This window comes from Saccostrea echinata, unplaced genomic scaffold (genome assembly GCF_033153115.1).
Source record: "Saccostrea echinata isolate AGI-Se365-2 ecotype Australia unplaced genomic scaffold, CSIRO_AGI_Sech_v1 ptg000005l, whole genome shotgun sequence".
Lineage (NCBI taxonomy): Eukaryota > Metazoa > Mollusca > Bivalvia > Ostreida > Ostreidae > Saccostrea > Saccostrea echinata.
In genome coordinates, this window is record NW_026889754.1 from 744,711 (window position 1) to 761,559 (window position 16,849).

General features: G+C 35.8%; 1 protein-coding gene and 1 pseudogene across 1 annotated transcript in view; one reads left to right on the forward strand and one right to left on the reverse strand.

Moving 5' to 3' along the window:
• Positions 1-2,262: 2,262 nt before the first annotated feature.
• Positions 2,263-2,736, reverse strand: LOC133179959 (uncharacterized; annotated as a pseudogene).
• Positions 2,737-13,950: 11,214 nt separating this feature from the next.
• Positions 13,951-16,849, forward strand: part of LOC133179762 (unconventional myosin-Va-like) — a 62,521-nt gene continuing 59,622 nt past the window's right edge. Inside the window, exon 1 of the mRNA XM_061314455.1 lies at positions 13,951-14,240. Within this exon, the coding sequence (XP_061170439.1) occupies positions 14,214-14,240 (27 nt within the window). The 5' untranslated portion in view covers positions 13,951-14,213. The remainder of the gene's footprint in view (positions 14,241-16,849) is intronic.

Sequence of the window (16,849 nt, forward strand, 5' to 3'; positions counted from 1 at the left end):
TCCTTGCTTGCAGCTGGTGACTTCTGGTCGAACTTCAATGTCATGTTCCGGATTAACAAGTTCAAACTCTGACTTGGTTGTTACTTCAGGTGTCTCCCCTGCACCACGAAGCCATACTGAATCATCAAGTTGTGATGCATCAATGCAACGGGTAGCAACATCTGCAGGATTACATTCTGTTCTAACGAAATGCCATTGCGATGGTTTGCTAAAAAGACGTATTCTCCAAACACGATTAGCAACATAAATGTAAAATCTTCTTACTTCATTGGAAATATATCCAAGCACAACTTGACTATCTGTAAAGAAGTGAAAGTTGTTCGGAGGAATCTTAAGTTGATCTCGCACATTTTCTTCTATCTCGGTGGCAAGCACAGCTGCACACAACTCCAAGCGAGGAATTGTGCCCATGTGTCGGTGCAAGCTTTGCTTTACCCATCAGAAAGCTAGTTGTGGATTTTTTCTCTTCATATAACTTGAGATATGCAACAGCTGCCACTGCATTCTTTGACGCATCCGCAAATATTAAAACCTCTCTATGGGTGGCATCCTCAAACGAGATATCACTGTACATTCTAGGTATGTGAAGAGTCTCAAGATAGCTTAAAGAGTTCATCCATGAGATCCATTTGTTATACAGTGGTTCTGGTAATGGGTCATCCCAATCAGTTTTGCTGGTCACAGACATCATTTCACGTAGTAAGAGTTTTCCTTCGATGATGACAGGTTGTAAAAACAATAGGGTCGAAAACACTATTGATGACACATAGAAGTCCACGTCGAGTGTATGACTTTTCAGCAGAGTTGACTTTAAATGTAAAGCTATCTGTATCTGTATTCCATAGTAGGCCTAGACTTCTCCGAGTGGGAAGAGTAGCCGTTCCTAAATCATGGTCCTTTAAATCCTTTGCTAAGTCACCTTGGTCCAGCCCATTTAGCAATTGTCTGCTGTTTGACGCAAACTTGTGAAGTCTTATTCTACCGTTGTCATGTAAGGCTTGTTTTTTTTTTTTGCGAAGGACAAGGTCAACGGTGTGTTCAACGGTTTACAGGATACCAATCCGTCGTCAACGTAGAAGCTTTCTCTGATGAGGTTCTGTACATCTTCCTCAGCAGTTTCTACAACTTTGCGGAATCCATAGTTGGCAACTGCAGGCAATGCAGTATTGCTAAATACATGTCTAGTCTAGTCATTTGATAATCAACAAGGGGTTGTTCGAAGTCATTGTTTTGGTGCCATATAAAACGCAAATAACATCGCTGTTCTTCTGGTACTTTGAAATTATAAAATATATGTTGTACGTCCATGGTAATGGCTACCTTTTCCTGACGGAATCGAAGAAGGATACCAACCAGACTGTTCACCAAGTAAGGTCCTTGAAGAAGCACAGAATTCAATGTCACATCTTGATATTTGCAGATGAATCGAACACCACACGGCTTCTTTGGATGAAATACAGCGAACATTGATAAGTACAATCGCTCGACATTAACAGGTAGTTCTGGAGCCAATTCAGCATGCTTATTCTGTAAGAAGCTTCTCTGCAAATTCAACGACTTGCTTTTTCTTCTCTGTGTTACAGCGCAAGTTGGCATCAAATGACTTGGCTCTACGCAAGGCCATTGACCGATTATCTGGTAGAGGTTGTCTACTTTCCCGAAAGGGTAAAGGCGCCTCCCAAATCCATCGCTAAATCTATGGAAACGTGACTCCATGATGTGAAGAAACTTCTTGTCTTCCTCCACCTGATGCTAACTGATGCTAACCCTAACCCTAACCCTGATCTGTTGCTTTGGTCATCTATTAGACAGTAAACTTTTCGTTCCGGATAACGTTCTCCCTCTGTCACTAACACAATTTTTGAACAAGATTTAGAAGTGTTTCGGGCTACATTACATATTTCTGTGCAACACATATTCATTTAAGCATTTTTTGTTAAGGATAAAAATGTAAAATGAGATGATTTTGTTTTACACTCAATTTTCCTGATTACATGTATTGCTATTACTTTATTTGATTAAAATTTCTTGTTCATGAAGGTTTTAAAGATAATGTTCTAAATTTAATTTTAGAACTTATTGTAACATGCATAAAGGAAATATATGGGAGTCCTTGTGCAGGTTATACAAGGAGTAAGCAGTCCAAAGACCTTGGCAGCATCTCTGCCAATTTATCAGGCATAGAAAATCCTGGATCAAGGCTTTTACTTTCAGAAATGAAAAGCAGAATAAAGTGTGGTAAGTTTTTTAAATGTAATGATTTTATTCAGAGTCTGAATTGGCTAAATGATAGCCTCTATATGCTCTATGTAGTTCAAGAAACCTCCGTCTAACTGCCACAGTCACACAAGATTGCACTGGTGCTCTCTTCCCTGCTCTAAGAGGACCATGCTGCCACAAAACAAAATTGCGATATGCCTGGTTCCGGAAAGTAGAGGGGGCAAACGAAGGTTCAAGATTAGTACGAAAACTCCAGTCCAGAATGTTGGCAATCTCCAGCACATCATGCCTCAAACACATATTTCTAAACCCTTCTTTTGTGGTAATGCATGGAGATTGACAACAGCATAGGTTCATGCGAGGATCCTCAAATACTTTGCATCCTCCACATAAGCACCATGCAATTTCTGAACTGGAGTTTTCATACTGTAATTAACCCTGGTTGTAAGATTTCATGAAATCTGGTTCTGCCTCTACAGCTCTTTTCAACACCTGGCGCATTTGGTTTTTATCCATTTGTTTTAAAATATCCTACAAGTATAGTAATAAAAGTTAATGTATTTAGAGTGAGAAAAATAAAACAAGAGATATATGTAAATTTGGATAATATATTTAGATTGAAATAATTTCTCAGTAAAATATAATTTATGATTCTTTAATCCTTTAAATAAATTTTCAAATTGTCAAGAAGTATTAAATATTTGATAAACATAACTTATTTTTAGTACATACTTGCAATGTTGACACTAACTGACTGTCCTCTCTGTTTTCAGGACTTCCTGCTGCCTCTGGCAAATCATTTCTCCTGGGAAGGTGTCCCCTGCTGATCTTGCGTGTGCTCTGGCTAGCATAAGGATGGTAACGAGCAGACTACAACAGTTATAGTTATTGTGAGATCTACGATATAAATGTATAACCATTCTGATCTAGGAGGACCTCATCATGGCGGAAGGGTTAACATCATAGCATTAACAGATGGCCAACACTCCTACGTGTACATGTAGCAATACAATCCATCATACTTACTTCCTGTGTACTTTCGGCTTTACAGTTGCCTCTGTTTTCACTTGGACAGCACTGCTAAATGTAAATTTTTGTAGTACTTCATTTTTCAAACGTTCTTTTGATTTCTAAAATTAATATATAATTCTTATTTTCATTATCAATACATTTTTTTGAAATTACTTTAAAGTTGTCAGAATTATTGAAATATATATGTTTCCTAGTTTAAATTTTGGTAAAATATGAAAATGGTTAAATTTTCAAATACATGGTCTGGAATTGTATACATGTATATCAACTTTGTAAACAGATGCGCATGAAACTTTCATTTTGTGTCTGTATTAAACTTTCAGAATTAAATTGTGAATCATATCATGAACTTACAATATCACCATTTTTTTAGTGAACAGTTTTTCAATTCATCATCAATTACCTAACATTTTATTCACCTTTACAATCTCTGAGGAACTGTTCATGTATAGATGTAAATAAATAGTCATGAAATATTGTGAACATTATTTATGGCTGAGAATTTTTTTTTCATTTCACATTGTTTGTTTCTTTGACACCATTTTACTTCTGTAATAAAGATACAGAAAAATGGTTTTGCTGTATTTTTGTTAACTTTTTTTAATTACTGGAATAAAAACTATATTCTAAAGTTTAGGTAAAGTTCCTATCAAAGATCTAGAGGAACGGGATTAATTGCATAAGTAGGCTGCCGAACTTCATATGTGCAAGTAATTACTTTTCCATGCAAAAAGCAATTCTTCATGTGCAAAAATAGTCCTCAAATCTTCTAAGATGCATGTGGCATATGTATAATTTAAAAAAAAAAATTATAAAATACCATTAGCTATGATTTTGAACTTGGTACTCAACAATACGCTTCAAAAATAGAAATAAATGAAGATATGGTACTAGTATTGTTTTAAAATAATTTTTGACCTCTGTAAAATTCAATTTTAAGAAATGGCTGCATTTTTATCCATCATTGAGAATGTGTACCTCACCCCCCCCCCCCCCTTAGGTTTTAAACTGTGCATATGCAATCCAAATACATGTTTTTGTTGTTGTTGTTGTTGTTTTCAATTGGGGAAATTATACATTATTTCCTTATTAAACAAATTAACCAAGTACATTTTTTTCGATAACGAATCTTTGAAGGTGTAACCTATAGACGCAATGTGAGGTACTATATATCAGGAATCGGTCAGAGATCAACGCAACCAGACATGCTAAACTTCCTCAAACGTAAAGGAATATCTGTCTCTCATTGTGTGTCTTTTTAAACTGAAACACTCTGGGTCCCGCCGCAACGCAAAAATAAATGTAGCTCTGTCCAACGCCCAAACCGTGGAAGCTCCTGGATTTTGGCCGCAAGGAATCTCTTGTCGACTTTGGCTGAGTGAAAAGGACTGGGAATCAAATATTGCGCAAAGTAGACCTCCTGAAAATGATACTTCACAGTCTTGATTCTCTCGCTCTGCAATAAACAAGTATTTTGTCCTATCATTAAAATGTCTAATTCCATAAATATTTTGACTTGGAATATCCGTGGTGTCATATCGTCGTCACTTTGTTTAGCTGAACTCTTAGTAAAAACAAACAGTGATGTTGCAATAATAACAGAACATAAATTAAAATCAAGCAGTGTAAATTACCTGGATTCCATATGTTCTAAATCTACTAATGATACTCTAACCGATATTTGTCGATTTTTGGGCAAGGGTGGAGTAAGTATAATGTACAAGAAACCTGGCATGCCCCGACATAGACTTCAAAACAAAAGGCTCGAACTTCACTTTTAATACGACACGCACTACATTAGACTACATCATCTGCAGCAAAACTATGTGCAATTATGTCATAAACTATCATGTTCCTGAAGAGGGCTCTTTCAGCTCTACTTCTGACCATCTGTCAATTAGTATGGAACTACAAACTGACATTAAAACACTTCTATGTAAACCATCCGTCTCGCTCCCAGCCTGGCAAAAAGCAAATCCAGATCAAATAAAGGAATACGAAAAATGTATTCATAATCATGCAGACTTTCTAAAAAAAGTCTGAAAACTATAGAAGAACTTGACAAGTTCTGCACAGAGTTAAACATTGTATTACATTCTGCATCATCGTTGTCTATCCCCACAGCAAAGTACAAACCCTTTTTGAGGCCAGAATGGACCCCCAAAGTAAAATCGCTACACGAAACAGAGCGTCAAATGCGAAGGGTATGGATAAATGAAGGTCACCCTCGAGGAATGACACACAGCTCCTACAAAAATTACAAACAAGTGAAACGAAACTTCCGGAACGAACTCAACGACGAACATGATCGATACATGTCTGATGTTTTCAAGGATTTAGATGAATCATTGTGATGTTCGCCTGTTCTGGAAGTTAATCAGACGATTAAAAAGCGTTCCTCTTGTACTTATCCTGTTATTGAGTATAATGACGAACAGTTCGATGACCCCCCTGGCGTCTCTTTCGCATTTGCAAAGCATTTCTCAGATATTTATAATGCCAAAGAAAATGCAAATTATCATTCAGAATTCCTCACTTTAATTGAAAACCGTTATAGTGAACTCGAGCGCGCTTCCAGTTCATCAAATGATAGTTTCCCAGGAGGTCCTGAGACCGTCAACGAAATACAAAACATCATTCGAAATCTCAAACGCAGAAAAGCGCCTGGTCTCGATCTCTTTCAAAACGAAAATTTTATTCATGGTGGTATACAACTAGCTAGATGCATTACTCACCTTTTCAACACAATTCTGGAAGTCGGGTATGTCCCATCCTGTTGGAAAAAAGACTTGATTGTGCCCATCTATAAAGGCAATAACAAACCTCGGAAATCTCCCGATAGTTACAGACCAATTGCTCTCCTCCCTTGCACGTTTAAAGTGTTTGAAAAGTTTATTCTCACTAGGATACAGTCAAACTTACTGTCCTCAATCTCATTTCCTTGTTCTCAACAACAACATGGAAAAAGTCCAGCCTGACTTAGGCGCAATTTATTAGACAGACTCAATGTTTCAATACCAGTTTAACAATTTATAAATTAGACGGATTCAGGGTGGACTCAGGATGTATATGACTCGAAATATTTAAATGAGTTAAGACGTATTCCGTGTAAACAAAATCCACCTATTGACGCCTAATAACCTTGATGGATTCCTCCTTAATTATTTAGGCGGATTCCGCCTTAAGGTTAGGCAGATTCCACCTTAAGGGTATACATGGATTCCGCCTTAAGTTTAACCAGAATCAGTCATGTTGTGGTAGGCTGAATCCGCCTTACGATTCCATGGCCACTGCTAATTAGAGTGTAATGAGCCCAAATCCCCTTTTGGTACAGATTAAAGCAAACACCTTTTTTTAAGACTTGGATGCCATTTTGAGTGACTTTAAAGGGAAATATACTTGATTGAAATTGGCCAGTTCCTCCTGCCTTATAGGTAGTCATAATTGTACTGACTCAGTGCATAGCCCTTTGTCTCCAAACTTGTAGATCCTCTGGAGTGCCTTAATAATAGATATATGTACATTTTTTTTTACCTTATAGACAGCCTAAATTATATTTTAACAAAGAATCTGAGACTAAAACTGAATCTGTTTATTATATACAGACATAGTTTTGTTTAAATTTGCAATTTGCTACTTGTATATCATTTCGATAAGATCGCAAATTAAACAAATTTAATGTGTAAAAATGGCTACTATCAGGCACTTGGATCACTGTATTATAAATTATATAGAATGTATTCATATATGTGGTAGTACCTGGGTTTGTTTCATCTTTCTGGACAGTTGTTTCAAGTGATTTATAAATATGCTGTGTAAGTTTTGACTTTTACCTTTCAAAACATCCAATTTATCCTGATCCAGCACAGGTCTGATGTCACCCTTTTTTGCATCCCGAATTCCTTGACCCCTCTACTGGGCAAATTCTTCAGTACTGAAAATAAGCACAGCAAGCTTGCTTCAAGGTGTAGGCTGCTTTACCACCCTCTTAATGGCTTGCAGCTGTAGTGGCTTTCCTAAGCTTGGCCTTAGGAACCCTCATCTCTGATGACTCCAAGAGTTTGACATACTGAAAAAAAAGATAATTTACATAATAAATCATTTCGCTAGTCAGAATTTAATATTTTGATTATACAAACATGTATGTGAAAAAAGTACTCCCCTTGCAAAATATTTTTAAAAATTTCATTATGTTTCAACCATAAATTATGCTTAGAAGTCATGAAAACTCCATACTGATTCTTGTTTTATGAGATTTATTTTCTTTGTTCGAGGTGATATAAACTAAAAAAAATAAGTAATTGTTTCACTTCTTAGGAAATGAAATTTATTAAATGATATATTAAATATTATTGAATGAAGTTTATTAATAAAATTCAATTCAACATGATTGCTGAATTTTTTTTTTTTTTTTTTTTTTTGCTCTTTGACCTTATCATGATATTCATTAAGAAAATAAAAGCATCAATATTCCATCAACTTCACAGAATACTGTAGATCACTAAATTTTTGTGAGATTTGTGTTTGTTATTTATAAACAAAGTTTTCACTAATTCTGGTAATTGCTCTATATAATCTTTAATATTAGAAGTACATGCCAAAATGAAAACTAAATGATCTCACAATTATGTGAAAATAAAGAATTCAGAAATAAATAAGTGTAAACTAATATCATCAATTTTATGCATAACTTACTTCTTGGTCATTCTGTGTCGTTTTATGTTTTCTTGGGGATCTCTTAGGCGAGAAATCCGGAAATGGGGTTATTTGTTGCATTTGCATAGAAGTGTTCAGCTGTTGAAGCATTGATTGGTGCATTTGGGTAGAGGTGTTCAGCTGATGAGGCATTGCTTGGTGCATTTGGGTACAAGTGTCCATCTGTTGAGGCATTGCTTGGTGAATTTCGGTACAAGTGTCCAGCTGTTGAGGTATGGCTTGGTGCATTTGAGTAGTGGTTCTCATCTCTTGATGGTTGGCTTGGTGCATTTGCATAGAAGTGTCCATCTCTTGAGGTTTGGCTTGGTGTATCTGCGTAGAAGTGTCCAGCGTTTGAGGCATGGCTTGGTGGGTTTTGGTAGGAGTTTCCAGTTGTTGAGGCATGGCTTGGTGCATTTGCATAGTAGTGTTCAGTTGCTCTGTGTGTTGTGGAGCCATGACTGGTAGCGACTGATGCAGAGATGGGGTGTGTAGATTTTGTGTAGGGGGGATGTAAGGATCCAATTCCTCTGTTAGATAAGTATTTGAAGTATCTCCTGGCCATTCTCGATATTAAAGTATCAGTGGTCTGTCTTGTTGTTTGTCTTGATTTTCAAATTCCTGAATGAGTAAATTTATACAGACTTCTTTTCAAGATTTGTAAACGACATATTGTCTTGTAATCAAAAAATTGCATGTGAAAGAACATCCATGATTATTTCAAATGAATTATAAATAAATTTTCCTGTAGAAAATTGTTACTACTCTGTTACTATCCAACACACTTATTTTTGTTGTTGTTGCCATAATAAACAAGTATACCTGTACTTACATTTCTTTGTATTTCATTTCTTAAAAAGGTTCTTGCAGATTGTTGTTTGAAATAATGATTGAACTTTCTGAGGTAATCCTGAACCTCCCTTTTGCAAAGAAGGTTCATCATATCCAAAACTGCGGGTGGTGGATCTTTAATTAAGAAAAAAAATGAAAATGTTCATTTAATTTTATCAAAATTTAATTTAACTATGATTAAAAAATTCTATATTGAACTATAAATCAACAAAAGTGTTGACAGACTCACAGATATACAATGTAATCCCTACTTTGCTCTCCTTTTTTATTGGATGATCATGACAAGGAGCACACGGCGGGTGTGACCGGTCGGCAGGGGATGCTCACTCCTCCATGGCACCTGATCCCACCTCTGATTTGGAGGTCCGTGTTTGTTCTGCTCCTATTTTGTATTGTTTAATGGACTTTTGAGCTTGAGTACTGTTCGTTATCTCCATATATTTCATGCAAATACATGTAAACAAAATCTCACAACTATACATAAAAGAGTTTGTTATTCTCAAAGTCTTTGGTGTAAATACTGCTTACCTGGAACATGGTGTAAAGTGGTCTTTGCTGGTGAGTAATCAAATCCACTATCAGGGATACACATTGACCAAGTTGCAGTAAGTGATGTTCCTGTCTGTGGGGATTTACATGTACCAGGGGTAGAAGTCTTCTCTTCCTCTAGATTTATAATCTCTTCATTAAATTGAGCACCCAAGTGTGTCAATTCCATCAACTGATTATTAATTATTTGGTTTATAGCTTTTGTTGCTTTCTTTTGGACATCTTTTTTACGACTGGGTTTTTCTTTCTTATATAATATTTAGAAATTTATTTCAAAATTAAGGATTATCTCCCTCATGCATAGCTCTTATCCTTCGACGTATTTGGCTCCAGTCTTTGGCACTTTTTTCAGCTCTTCCAATTCTTTTTATTTAAATTTTGGATTTCCAACCTTTCGGCTTGAGCATCACTGAAGAGACATAATTTGTCGAAATGCGCATCTGGTGCATCAAAATTGGTACCGTATATGTTTTTGTTCTTTCTTTTCTGGGATGTTTCCTTTTTTTGTCATTTTTGTCTTTTTCTGCTGTTTTCACCTTTTTTGATTTTCTTTTCATTTTTTTCTATGCATTGTAATATTGATTAAATCTTTGAATCATTTTTTTTTTAATTTAGTTACAGTTTTTTTTTTCTAGAACTGTATTCTTTCGCCATGTAGGAAACTGAATTCTACATAGAAGATGCAACTTCAGCCCAGCACAAGCAAATACGAAGAGCGAGAGGATCTAAACGACTCAGAGGACAGAGAAATGGAAATAGAAGGCGATTCTTTGCTGGATGAATTATTTTTTATAGAAGAAGAATATGAGTAGGGCAACGTCGACACAGTGAATTCGCATTATTGCCATCGTCTCCTGATGCTGGTGACAATGATCCCGATTCAGTTCCCTTGTATCCTGGAGCAGGTGTTACAATCGGAGCGTTCCTTTTCCTCTTGGCATTATTTACACACAAATATAATCTTGTAGGTGACGCAATAGAGCAACTTCTCAGCATCATTGCCTTAGCACTGCTCGATGATCATGTGTTGTGCACTACCTTACATGAATTTAAAAAGTTCTTTAGTGACTTAAAAAATCCTTTTATTCATCAGCACTATTACAGCATTTGTTTGGGTCTGGTGGAAGAAAAATCTATAGATAAATGTCCTTATGGTTCATGTGGTCAACCATTTAGCCTTAAAACATCAAGTTATTTTTTAAAAATCCCACTAGCAAATCAGATAAGAAATTTATTCAGGCAAACAGGATTTTACAACAGCATACAGCATCGGTTTAGGAGAAAGAAGAATCTGCATTTGTATGAAGATACATATGATGGAAGCGTATATCGCAGTCACTTTGATAATAATGGCATATTAAGTGATCCACACAGTCTTTCATGTACATTCAATACCGATGGTGCCCCTGTTTTTAAAAGCAGCAATATACCCGTTTGGCCAATATACCTGGTCATAAATGAACTGCTTTATCATTTGCGAATGAAAAAAGAAAACATGATTTTAACAAGTTTATGGTTTGGCAGTAGTAAACCTTCAATGGGAACATTTTTGAATCCATTCCAAAAAACTATGACAGAATTACATTCGGGAATTCAATGCGAGTCACCAGAGGAAGGCATATTTACATGCAAAGCAATTTTACTTTGTGGAACAGCTGATCTACATGACAGGAGTCTTTTGTGTAACCATATACAATATAATGGCGCATGTGTGTGATGGAAATGTGAACAAGAAGGAAAGACTGAAGCTATTGGTAAAGGGCACGCAAGGATATTTCCATTTGAAAAGGATAACCCTAAAGGACCAACTAGGACGCCTGTTAATGTGCTCTCAAATGCCAGGGATGCGGTGGACACCAATTCAGTCATCAAAGGGATAAAAGACCCATCTTGGTTACAATTTTTCCCGGCATTTCACATCATCGATGGTATTGTTATTGATTATATGCACGGGGTTCTCCTTGGAGTACAGAAACTTCTATTTGAGTTATGGTTTCTACCAAAATATGGAAAAGAAAGCTTTGCTTTCCATGACAGGCAGGAACAAGTTGATGAAAGACTGGTCAGTATCAAACCAACACTCAACATTACAAGATTACCAAGATCTATTCAGGACCTAAAATATTGGAAAGCCTCAGAATATAGATCGTTTCTTCTCTATTTTGGGGCCCCAGTTCTTTATGATATCCTGGATAGGGATAGATTCTCACATTACTTACTGCTGGTTAATTCCATGCATATTTTATTAAAATGTGGTTCAACAGATGATGATGTAAACCGTGCAGAGGTCATGCTAAACAAATTTTGTGAAACTTTTTTCAGATCTCTATGACGTTCGCTTTATGCGCCTCAATGTACACCAGCTTCTTCATCTACCCGATAGTGTCAGGGCACTGAGCCCACTTTACACGCACAGTTGTTTTTCCTTCGAAAATGGGGTTCTCCTGAAAATGATTCGAGGAACTCAAAACATTGACAACCAAATTCTGACGGGCGTCTCCTTTATCCAAAAATTACCGGAGCTGAAAGAAAATTGTATTTCGAAGGACTCTGAGTGCGAAAAAATTTACAATGCAGTCGAATCTATCACGCTTCTTATAAGAAATTGCATTATTGAGGAGGGAAATTATGTTCTTGGGGCTGTGGAAGAGAAGACCCTTTCTATTAAAGAAAGAATGTTCTTGAAAAGTTTATTGGATGCGCTCCTATCCAAAGTAAATGTAAAAGTTTTGACAGGATCGAATATTAATCGTTCATTATCTATGGAGAAAATTATTCCAGGATGACGAAAAGAGACAATTCAACAACTGAGTACAAATCTGGAATAAACAAGCGTTTTGGGTAAGTCCAGTTCTTTATCTTTTACGAAAAAGAAACACTGGCTTTTGTGCAAGCATTAGAATGTCAAAGGTTTGATGAAAAAGCCAATATTTTGTCTACATCGATGAATGATTGTCTTGAAGTCATCAGATTGCATAGTATTTTGTCAAACTGCATGTTTGTTACACATGAAGGTGCCAGGAAAGGATATGTGTGCAGTGCAGGTTCCCGAACAGATTAGAATGTGATTAAACCCTCCTTCCTGGGTAATGTTCTTATTCTCTGCTTGTATTGTGTTATTTGATTAAAATGTTAGATAAGAACGGCTGTAATTTGTTTTAATTAAATGATTGTTAAAATGTAAATGCACATGAATCTGCATGTAATTGCATACCATTATCAAATTCAGGCCTCTGGAATTTCTGTTTTATGTCCTCTTCTCATATTTGTATTGTTTATAGATTTTTGGAAATCGATCACTGTTTGTTATCTTTTCCTTTCACAGTGGAGGGGAAACTTCAAGAGGACTGTGCAACAATAAATTCTAGAAGTGGTGTAAATCAGATGCGGATACTTAAAAAATCCAAGGAACTTCAATATTATCAAAAACGTACGACTTTTCAACCATTCCCCGAGATAAATTAACGTCATTGACAGCTGGAATGGAACGCATAAATTTACGAACCTTGTCATTTATCATTTGCAAGATTATTTTGTTAAAAAACATTCTATTTGTTCACACAAGTACTCTGAAGAAGATATTAAAAAGTGTTTTATATCTATCGGGATATAAATACGGGTTGGTACGAGATCAAATTTACCATAAAGCCCTTCGGGCTTTATGGAATTTGATCTCGTGACCAACCCGTATTTATATCCCGATAGATGTTTAAAAATGATACCTTATTTCTTAAATAAACACGGGTTCCTCGCGTCATAAACGTTTGACGTAATTTCTCAGTGACGTCATAAAGGGTCGACGCGCAATTAATGGATCAAATACGTGCCGTTGAGTTTGAAAATTTAAACATTTCACGGGTTAAAGATTATAATCTGGAAAATATAAAATATGAATAAGTCATAACTGTAAATATAAGTATTAATGTATAATTCTTAAACATCTATCGTGATAAATACGGGTTGGTACGAGATCAAATTTACCATAAAGCCCGTGACCAACGCGTATTTATATCCCGATAGATGTTCAAAAATTATACATTATTTCTTAAATAAATTACTTACTTACTTAAATAAATAAATAAATAAATAAACAGACAACTATATGAAGCAAGAGGAAATAGATTTGTATGGTTTTATTTATTAACTTCATTTTATTCCTCATATTTTAAAAAAAAATCAATTTAGGATTTAAAAAAAAAACTATAAATATAAATATACATGTGTGTTAATGTTTGACACAATCACTTGGACGATAATGACCTCTAGCCCTTCTTCCAACATCTTCGCTAGCCAAGGGTTTCTGATACGCTACTCTCCTCATAAACCCTAGGGCTTATGAGGAGAGTAGCGTATCAGAAACCCTTGGCTAGCGAAGATGTTCTTCCAAACACTCGCATACACACGATTAATTTTGGATTTCTTTTTTTTTTCATTAGTTACATGTATATTCATTGTACATTCACTGTGAATGTCAAAGTATAAAATTTAGTCCTCTATGACAAAATGAACATATTCAATTTATTTATTATTTTTGTTTCAAAAAAGAAAATTTTCGTCGGGATCGAGATTCCACACATGAGCCACAAGACAACACGACGAAAATACCTGAGATCATTCCGATAGGTGACAGGTCGTCAGCGGAACGTTTGACATGCACCTGGAAAACCGTTAAGCGTGCAGGTGACAAGATCAGAGATAAATCTCGGATTTTTAGGGTGGGCGGACAGAGACTCACAAGAAAATTCTAAGGTCAGAAAGAGAGCAAAAAATATGATATTTAGACGAGTACAGACGCCATGAGACTCGATCCCGGATAAAAATAAATTACTGACGACAAGTGTGAATGAAGGGGGCGCCATTAAACAATGACTTCGGCGGACCTTTACGTTCAGGTAGGCTGAAGATTCAAAACAAAAACGTGTCAAAGTTGTGGTAGCTTCAAACTGTCAGGTAGCTGACTGTGTGGCTACTTAGTCGGTTCTCGACACAGGAATAACATTTTAAGTCAATGGGAATGTGATATTTTTATCTGCACTGTCATTGTTTTGGAGTACATGACTAATTATCCTCACACAGGTGCCGTTTGACACCTGTCGTTTATAGGTGAGAGGGGCGGATCTAAGAATTATGCAAGTGCTGTTTTTTTTATTCATGTCTCATGATGTCTGTGAATGTTCTTTTTTGACATTGATATTTTTCGACATGTATCAAAACCTTATTCATGAATGGATTTCAATAATGTGAATGAGCCCTAACTGGGACTCCTTTCTTTGAAATATCTTCCATGAAACAGAAGCATTCTGTAGTTGATTTTGTTTTTATAAACTCCCCCCCCCCCCCCCAAAAAAAAAAAAAAATCAAACTTGCCCCATCTTACAGTTTACATTCTTTACAGTTTACATAATGTAATGTAGCTCGCTGGTACAAAATTGAAATGGACGTACGTCAAAATATCCAAATCATGAAAACGTAAAAACCTTAGAATGGTTTGAATCCTTGGTTTCTAGCATCTGGCTCCGGGGCCATAAAGCTTAGACGAGCTCACTTTTGATCTCAGTCTCACTTTCTACTATTAATTCCTTTGGTAAAAGTGAGACTGAGATCAAAAGTGAGCTCATCTAAGTTTTATGGCCCCGGAGCCTGGTGTTTGATTCAGTTTCTACATGAACATAGTGTGTGTCTTAATTGTCAGACTTTGAGGTGAATTATCAAAGATGCAGTATTATGTAAAGTGATTGTGTACTGTGATTGTGTACAGTGATTGTCCTATGTTTTACATGCATGCAGTGATTGTCCTATGTTTTGCTTTAGCAATACTAAAATTAAACATTCTTCTAATCTACAACATGTGAATAGAGAGAGGAGACATTGTTATATTGACATGGTGAGGGATGTTAATTAATGAGCTTTTATGTCAGTAGTATAAGTGAGAGGACTCAAATATCCCCCTCCCATCACCTCCCGGCCTTTAAAAACATCAAGATAGAAAATACTGTATATGTATCATATAAAGTAAACAGGGTAAATAGTATTATTGTAAATGTTTAGGAACTGAAACTATTTGGAGCAATTACAACGTTTAACACAAAACCATGGGAAGGATATACGCTAGGATGTGTGTAGTGTTAATCTATCAGCTGATTCTACACAGGGTATTGCGCAATCACTGTGTTACATTACTGAGTGTTATGTCACAAGAATTTTAAATCTTCCATGAGGTTCTGAAATCTAGACATTCCTAATCAAAGTAAAATGACTTAATTCATGGTTGATTTAGGGAGATATAGTGTTGTCTTGTGCAGCTCCTTTGGTGATTCATGAAATAATGAGACTTTTTTAGGGAGTAAAAGTTTAGGGTCTGTCCCCAGGAATTTCAAAAGATCAGAAACACTTTTATAAAATAGGATGTACCTATTGAAAGCTATTTTAATAAAATGTTTTATCAAAATTTCTCCCTTGAATATTTTTCAATGGAGAAATCATGATTTCAGCAGGGTTAAGTACTGGGTACTGGCAGATTTTGTAAGTCCTGTTTCCCTGACCCTCTGTTGTCTGTTTTCCTGTCCTGACCCTGACCTAGGTTATACATGTACATATCTTTTTTAACATGTTCTCTGTAAATCGTTCCTGTTTACATGTACTTCAACAGAGTTAATCATGTTTCCTTGTGTAGATATGTCTTACACTGAAAAGTAAAATTACTGGCTTCCTGTCTTCTAAAAATAAAAAAATAACAAGAGAGAGAGAGGGAGGGGGGGGGGAGGGAGAGAAAGGGATAGAGAGAGAAAGCAAGAAAGATTGCATTACCACTTAGTGAGTCCTGATAGATGTATTGTAAGAGTAATTTTAAATTGTGAAACTTAAAAAGATACTTCCCAGTGGATAAATAACAAATTTAAGATATGCCACAAGCTTAATGCCACATATATGTTGTTTAGTTCAGATACCGTATCAAAAAAGTATGAACCTGATGCATGTTCAAAAGTCATTCACGTGTCATCAGAATTTTGTTAAAGACTTAATTATGTCCAAAATGGGGTCATGTGATTTTTTTTACATGTAAACATGGTAAACTGTCAGGTAATTGTCGGTTTATATTCCAGAACATCAGATCACAAATTCTCTTTTCTCGGCTTAACAACACCTTTAAAATGAATCTCCACAATTCTTTTACAAATGCCATGATAAACAAATAAGCAATAGTGTGTGTATAAATCAGTCTGGTAGAGGATTGTTCTTTGATTCCACATCTCTGGTCTTGTGTAGATCTGCTTAATATATACAAAATATAAACAGCACCATCCAAAAGCTTATTTCATCCCCCTTCACAAAATTCATTTTTCTTTTAGAAACCAATAATTAAACACAAACATAATTATGAATATATACAGACTACCAGTGCTATTAAGTGTTTGATGGAGGTAGATTTGCCAAAAATAAGCAATGAGAAGTGACGTGTGAAAGGCAATATTGTCAAAATGGTCAGAGACCCTGAATACCT